We start from the raw sequence: 8,323 nt of genomic DNA, 5'->3' as shown, positions 1-8,323 counted from the left end.
TTAATAAATAAATAAATCCAAAAAAATAAAATAAAAAGTGAAAAAAAATGGAAAATTCACAGAGAGTCTGGATTCTATGTATTATTGTGTTTTCTTTAAATTTTTTGCTGTGAAGGAGCTAAGTACAGAGAGACATTTCATTTTATGGGCTGCTAGGCTAAACCACCATGTATATTATAAAAGTATTATGACTTCAGAATTTGGGTCTAAGGATATGTTGCTTTGGAAAAGAGGTTCTTCTTTTGTTTTCACAGAAGATGAGTACCTATGGCTTGCCTCCAGGCAAGTATGGTTTGATAGACCACGCCTTCCTGAAAGGTTGCTGTGAACATCCTCAAAAAATTACTTCATTCAAGTGCCAACTGAGATGAACAGAATACGCCATGAAAGATCTGAATAACAGCGCCCCCATTCAGCATGAAGCAGTTTAGAGAGAAATAACTATGCCCTTATTCTCAAATATTGTTTATAAATGTTCTATTATATCTAAAGGGGGATATGATATAGATATGAATAATTTACACTGGTATGGATTTTGCTTTGTTGATATAAATTTAAGGTCAATTTTGTTATATGTATATGTATTTCTGATCTTGATTAAGGTATTGTGATTGAGTAGTTCATTTAAAAAATGTAATGTATAATTAGGAAATATAGGTTGTTAATGGATAATCGTCTATAATAGTCAAGTTTGTAGTCATGTTAGATTTTCTAGATGTGTATAGTTATATTTCAGATATTCATTCTTCATATCTTCCAAAGACTACAGAATATGGCATTTAAAATGTTTTAATAACTTAGGACATTTCATGACAATGAGACACATCTGCTCCTAGCAGCACAAATCTGCTTCAAGAGGAAGATGAGCATCGAAGAGTCTGCTTATGGAGTTGGTTGGCCATTTGGGCAAGAAAACTGCTCTTTCCTGGACTGATGCATAAACTGGACATGAAGAACCCACAGAGAGATGACTGCTGAACTTGACTAAAGGTAAGATGGTTCTTCAGGGTTCCTGCTTTATGAAAGAGTCTGTGAGACATTCTGCAGGATACAGAAGAGTGTGACTGAACTGTCTTTGAATTTTTCTGCTTCATGGAAGTGTCTGCTTGATACTATGGGCTTGTAGGCTGAAGATGGATGCCCCAATGGTACAGAAAACCTTTGGGTGATTGTATAGACAGCAAGATGTCTCTGTCAATTCTAGAGTTTTGGAAGTTGCTTACTTCTCGTTTACTTAAGTAATATTATATCCTTCTGGAGTCTTTGATAGAGTTGAAGAATGGATAGTTATAGTTTTCCTTTGTTATGGTAAAAAATAAAATAGATATAAATATTGTAATTGTAATTCTTGCCTGATAGCTGTTTTTGTTATATGTAATTTTACTACGTTAAAGTGAAAACCTTTCTTTTTTGTTTAAACAGAAAAGGGGAAATTGTCTAAGAGATCCTTCTGTATTTGTGTTTCTTTCATTGGTTGAATAAAGAAACTGCCTTGGCCTTTTGATAGGGCAGAACTTAGATAGGAGGAAGGCAGAACAGAATGCTGGGAAGAAGGACAGACAGGCAGATGCCATGAATCTTCTGCCTGCAACGGACATAGGTTAGAATCTTGCCAGTAAGCCATAGTTACATGGTGATACACAGATTTAATAGAAATGGGTTAATCAAGATGTGAGAGTTAGCCAATAAGAGGCTAGAGCTAATGGGCCAGGCAGTAATTTAATTAATACAATTTCTGTGTGATTATTTCAGGGGTTAAGCTAGCCAAGTGGCTGGAACAAAAAGCAGACCCTTTCTCACTACAAGTTTCAATTTAATTTCTCTAAAACCAATGTCAAACTGTGTGATTTCTTCAGCAATAATGTTTTGCCTTTAAGTTCTAGGTGAACAATAAGAACAACAATAATATCCTATGCCCTTTGGAAATCCCTTGGATTCCCCCAAACACGTATGTGAAGAAAGGCTTCCTATGCCTGCCACTGGAGCTTTGATAAATAGTATAAGGCTCTTTAGGAGAGATTTATCACTCCAAGTGCTCTAAGCTCATTAAATCCGCATATAATATATTCACATATTTATTTATTGATTTTTATCGATTATTTGTGAAAGTTACATCCTGTGTTCTGATCCCATTCATTTCACTGTCCCTTCAAATCTGCCCTTTCAACCTTCACCTCACAAATAAAATAAAATTTAAAGAAAAACAAAACAAAAACAAATTAATAAACTAACATACAAAAAGAAAAGAGTCTCAGCCTAGGAACTGTGGTGTGACCCAGCGAGTCACACAGTTTGCCCTTTAGTCCACTTACCTTTAGTTGTAAGTGTTCATTGCTGTGAGTCATTGTCTGTTTCAAGGCCTCTGGCTTCTGCTCCACCCTTGATACTGGGTCCTCACTGGGACTCCTCTTGAATATCCTGTAGTTGACCTATGTCATGGAGATTCTGCAGCTTTTTACCTGCAGGTCTGGCCTCTTCACATGCTCCAGCAGTTCCCAGATGAGGTGGATGTTGGGGTGAACTAATTCATAGCTCTGGTTCTGGGCCTTGGGTTGTAGACAGGATGATCATCCCTCCAGGTTTCCCTCATCAAACCCCCAGGGTGAGGCCTCTAACATTGCCCTACCTACCAACCCCACTACAGCAGGTGGCAAGGAGTGGAGATGGTTCTGCTTTCATGCCCTCGCGTCTGGATCACCTGCACCCACACCATCAGGCCAGCTCTACTGTTTGCCCAGGTGAGATTCAGGGCCCACTCTCCCCAGTGCTACAGGTGGTGAGGTGCAGGGCCAGCTCTCCCCAGTGCTGCAGTCAGTAAGGAGCAGGGCCAGCTCTCTCACTCTCATGTCCCCAAGGCCAGCTCTCCTGTCTGCCACAGGTGACAGGGGAGGGCCTCTTCCCTTGCTCATGTCACCACATGGCAGATTGGGTCAAAGTTGGCTCTCTTGCTCTTATGCACCCAGAGTCAGCTTACCTGCACCCCCTGCCAACAGGGTCAGCTCTACTGTGTTGCCTGAGTGAGGTATAGGGTCCTTTCTCCCAAGTGCTACAACTTATGAGGGACAGGACAAGTCCTCCCATTCTTAGGGCCTCAGCACAGCTCTTCCACCTACCAGAGGCATCAAGGGGTGGAGGATGAAGGAGGGCATCTCCCTGTCAGCCCCCTACCACATAGCAGATGAAGGGTGGGACCAGGTCTGTCATGCATGTTCATAGGACCAGACACTAGTGTCCCCATCCACAGGCTCAACTCTTTTGTGTTTCCCAGATGTGGTGCAAGGCCCACTCTCCCAAGTTCTGCAGCTGATGAGGGCCAGGGGTGGCTCACCCACTCTCATGACCCCAGGAAGAGTTTTTCTCCCTTCCGTATGTGTCAAGGGGCGAAGGGGTGCATCTCTCCCTTGCCCATGCCACCATGCGACAGACAAATAGTGGTCCTACCTCTCCCACTCTCATCCCTTCTGGGCTGGCTCACCTGCATCCCAGTAAAGGGGATCAGCTCTACTGTGCTGCCTTGGCAAGGGAGAGCTGCCCACTCTCCCTAGTGATGCAGATGGTAGGAGGCAGGTCCAGTTATCCCTAGTGTTGCAGCCAGTGAGGTGTGGGACACACTCTGTTCATCCCTAGTCTCAGTCTTTGGCAGTGGCAGACGTCACAGACATCAACACAGACTGTGGCTGTGCCAGGGCCCTAGACTCAGATATATGGCTCTGGGTAGCAGCCTAAATCTAATGACACCATGGCCCTGGATGGCAGCACAGGTCACTCAGATCTCTATGGCCCTGGCACTGGCATGGCCTTTGAACACTAACATGTTCTTAGGTGGTCATCCATGATGCCCTTGCTGGCAACACAGACCATGGTTATCAATACAGACCCTGACTATAGTTGGACCACAGACCCAGACATGGTCCTTGTCATCAGCCTGGGCCAGGACATTACTAAGGTCCAAGTTGGTATTGCAGGTCATGCATATCTGCATGGACCCAGTGACTGCATGGCCCTTGAACAGCAACATGGCCTCAGGTGGCAGCCCAGATCCTTAGGACAATGCTGGCTGTGGATTTTCTTGTATGTAGGCTTTATGATGTTGGGGTGTAATCTAGTCATACTCTTTCTATAACTTTTTTTTATAAAGTCATATTGTATAGCATGAAAACCCTTTTCTGCATCATTGATAATATGACATTTGTTTTTAAATCCAATTATATGATTTTGAACCATGCCTTCATTTCTGGTATAAAACTAACTTGGCTATAGTGGATTATCTATTTGATATTTGCTTGTATTTGATTTGCAAATATTTTTATTAAGAATATTTGCATCTATGTTTATGAGGGATATTGACTTGTAGTTCTCTTTTTGTTTTGTCTTTTAATGTTCATTCTTTTATCTTTGAGTGGAATGTTCTGTACATGTGCATTAGGTAATTTGGTCACTGTGTCATTTAACTCCAATGTTTCTCTCTCAATTTCTGGGTCTAGATGACCTAATTATTGGTAAGAATAGGGTACTGAGGTTATAACTACCACTGCGTTATAATTAAACTGTGTCTTACATGGCTTGCTCTTGATGAAATTAGGGGTTCCTGTGTTTGATTCACGTATGTTCAGATTATAACATTAACATGATGGATGTTGTCCCCTTGATGGAGAAACTTTGTCATTCCTATTTTTACTTAGTTATAAGTCTATTCTTATCGAATATTAGAATAGATACACCTGCCTGCTTATTAGTTTCATTTTCCTGGAAAGCCCTTTTCATCCTTTTACCCTAAGGTGGTAGAAATCTTTGCTAGTGATGTGTGTTTCTTGTAGGAGAAAATGTATGGTTATTGGTGGCCTTTCTTTTGTGTTTTTAATTTTAAAACTTGTTGATAATGTCATATATGATTATACTGTATTTATATAATTTGTATAATCTATAACCTTATCTCTCCACTAAGTAATCCCATGTCCCCCTATTTCTGACTTCCTCTATTGGTGTTATGTTATATATATCATATAACATATATATCATTTATATATAAACATATATATAAATCTTTTGAGTCAATTTCTTGTATGTATACATGTTTAGGAATGACCACATGGGATTGTATAATATATTGGCAGGCTTGTACTATGAGAATACTAATGCTCCCTTCCTCAATAACCATTGATTGCTTGTATCTCTTAATCTAGCAGTAGAGCCTTACCCATATCCACACTGGCATATTAACATGCATGTGTATTATGCAGATGTTATTTAGGCAAACATATAACTGAGATTTTATGTATGCAGCAAATCAGGCACCTGTTTTTCTGGTTCTTAAAATAAAATTACATTCTCATCATTAAGAAATGTTTAATGTTTGATGTTATATTTAAAATTAAATCCTCAAAGACTTGGAAAGCACTCCTGGCACTTTTGCATTAAAAAGCTGGCAAGGAGGACTGAGATTATTCAGCTTTAGAATATGAATTAGCATGGGTAGTTTGTAGGCTCCACCCCCCAAAGATGTTCGTAATTAATACCGACACAAAGAACATATGGTCAAATGATACACATAAAGATACCAGTACAGGGCGCTCCAGAGGGATGTTCATCTTGCCTGGGAAGATTCACAGTGCAGTTTGGCTGAGAATGCTGACACACGCTGCTGCTGAATTCAGACAGGAAAGTCAGTGATGCTGGATCTCTCTGCCTTTGATTTTACATCTCATTGTTAACTGGTGAGTACAACAGAGAGCTATTGCTGGGTGGTAAGCTTTAGATGATTAACTGATGCTGAGGGGAACAAATAGTGTATTTCACAGTAAGATTACAGCATCCACACCGGAGTGTTGCTCCATCCTGCTAGTATTTCCCAGGCACGTGCCCGACTTGTAATGTGCGGGAGAAGCCATGTTTCCGCAGGACATTTCTTAGAGCTGCAGCCACATCTCTGTTCCTTAAGCTGTAAATGAGGGGGTTCAGCATGGGAGTGAGGATGGTGTAGAAGGCCGACACGACCTTGTCCTTCTCAGGGGTGTGGTAGGAATGGGGCAGTACGTTGGTATAGAAGGCTGCCCCATAAAAGATGCTGACCACTATAATGTGGGAGGAACAGGTGGCGAAGGCTTTCCGCCGGCCCTCGGCAGAGCTCATGTGGTAGACAGTGATGAGGATGCGCGTGTAGGAGACTGAGATGATGGAGATCGGGATGAGAAGCATCAGCACACAGCACGCGTACATCAGGGTTTCATAGAGCGATGTGTCTGTGCAGGATAGCTTCAGCACAGCTGGGATCTCACAGAAAAAGTGGTTGATCTCTCGAGATCCACAGTAGGGAAAACTCATCGTGACAGGTGTCAGCATGAATCCATCCAAAGACCCACCGGCCCAAGAACCCAGCACCATAAGCAAACACACTCTCGGACTCATGATTATGGGGTACCGTAGAGGGTTGCACACAGCCACAAACCTATCATAAGCCATGAAGCCCAACAGGAAAAACTCTCCCCCAACCAGGGTAAGATACAGAAATATTTGTAGTGCACATCCCAGAAAGGAAATGGTCTTGTCTTTGGACAGGAGATCCTGGAGCATCTTGGGGACAGTGATACAGATGTAAACCGTATCCATGATGGACAACTGACTGAGCAAGAAGTACATGGGTGTGTGAAGACGTGAGTCCACACGGATGAGCATAATCATGACCAAGTTGGTAGTTACAGCCACCACAAAGATGGAGAAGACCACAGCAAAGATCAGCCCCGGAAATGCAGGGTGTGTGATGAGGCCCAGCAGGATGAAGTCAGTGGAGTTCTGGTAAATTGACTCCATTTCCACAGTGCATGGCAGCTCCGTGGGCTGTAGAAATAAAGAGTTGGAGAGTCAACTAATTATCTGTTTTTGTGGGGTTTTGTGAAGCACTTGGCATTAGCAGTGGCCCAAACAATATAGGTTATAGGAAAGAATGTTCATCTCCTAACCCTCTTGATTTCTGGCTTGAATATTTGCAGTAAGATATTACGCAAGTCAAAGTTTAAACTCAAGTTCATCCATTCTGATGTATCATCATGAATCTAAACTAAGCTGGATGAAAGAAGTAAATGTAAGCATCAACAATGGTACTTTTAAAAGTTTTTTCCTTATATTTTGAACCACGTCCTACATAATTCTTGAGTCTTATCACTTCATGCTGAATTTTCTATGCCTTTTGCAACTATTCGATATTCATTCTATCTTGCATCTAGTGTAGTTCATTACTTCATTAAATTAATGTCAGTAGTTCATTTTTTTCTCTCCTGATAGTTGAATTACATGTTAATGTTTTATACAGATATTACTTGTGACTAAAGGAATTCTTGTGATATGAATATATGACTAAGTATTTGAGTAAAAAATGATTCTTTTTTGCTATTAGGTTTACTACATATTGATGAATAAATTTGGGACATCAGAATAACCAACCATTGAAGACACCTTCCTGTGAGGGTCAGCTCTGTCCTGCCCTATCTCACAACTTTGTACTCTGGAGAAGATTCTTATGTTAGGTGTAAATACTTTAAAGATTTCTTTCTGTTTGCTCTTGCAAGACAGCTTGGGGATAGAATTCTCAGATCGCAGTCCCTAGAATCTCTACTTAGCACGCAGTACTTTGGGTTCCTGGGCATAGTGGTCTTTCTCACGGATGCAGTGATCTGTGATAAAGGCTGCATGGCTGCATCCAATAACACAGTTGTTTCTTCAGTCACTGCCCAGTCAGAAGGTAGGCAGATATGCTTGACAGGGGGTTTCTAGCCTATCCAAATGGGATCCGTTCAAAATCCATTGCTAGCATGGCTTTTCCTGCTACTTTTCTTTCAGCTCTATTATGGATCTTCAGTGATTACAAATGAAAAGAACTCCTTATTTGAAATGGGAAGATATCAAAAGCTTTACAACTCTTTGGAATTATTTGAATGGATCCTCATGTTTTTTGTATCCAGGAATACACATGTCCTCTTCTTCAATACATCAGTGACATCGAGGGATATAACATCAACTTTTATTATTAGATCATGGCGTGTCATTTCAGGAAAGAGTTTCCAAAGAACAAGTTTATACAAAACAACAACCCCTCTAGATGTACCTGTGTCTTAAGTTCGCAATAGTCAAATAGATTCTGAAACACTAAGCTAAAGTAAAGCTCATTTGTACTGAAGCAAAAATTAGATAATAAAAGCAACAGAGAAATATTTTTTCTTAACTTTCCTATAATATATTGCTTTATTATATTTAATAAGCCAAATAGAAGAGTCAAAATACAAAAGGAGAAAAATAGAAAACAATTCTTGTTAGTATGTACTAAAATATA

At 40.6% G+C, this 8,323-nt stretch overlaps 1 protein-coding gene across 1 annotated transcript; it reads right to left on the bottom strand.

The window, feature by feature from the left end:
- Positions 1–5,838: 5,838 nt before the first annotated feature.
- On the bottom strand, positions 5,839–6,807 carry LOC101990111 (olfactory receptor 2T2). The gene has a single exon (XM_013346826.1). The coding sequence runs from the start codon at positions 6,805–6,807 to the stop codon at positions 5,839–5,841; it is 969 nt and encodes a 322-aa protein (XP_013202280.1).
- Between the last annotated feature and the right edge of the window lie 1,516 nt (positions 6,808–8,323).

Source organism: Microtus ochrogaster, chromosome 6 (genome assembly GCF_000317375.1).
Source record: "Microtus ochrogaster isolate Prairie Vole_2 chromosome 6, MicOch1.0, whole genome shotgun sequence".
Classification (NCBI taxonomy): domain Eukaryota; kingdom Metazoa; phylum Chordata; class Mammalia; order Rodentia; family Cricetidae; genus Microtus; species Microtus ochrogaster.
This window is presented reverse-complemented; position numbering and strand designations above follow the sequence as displayed.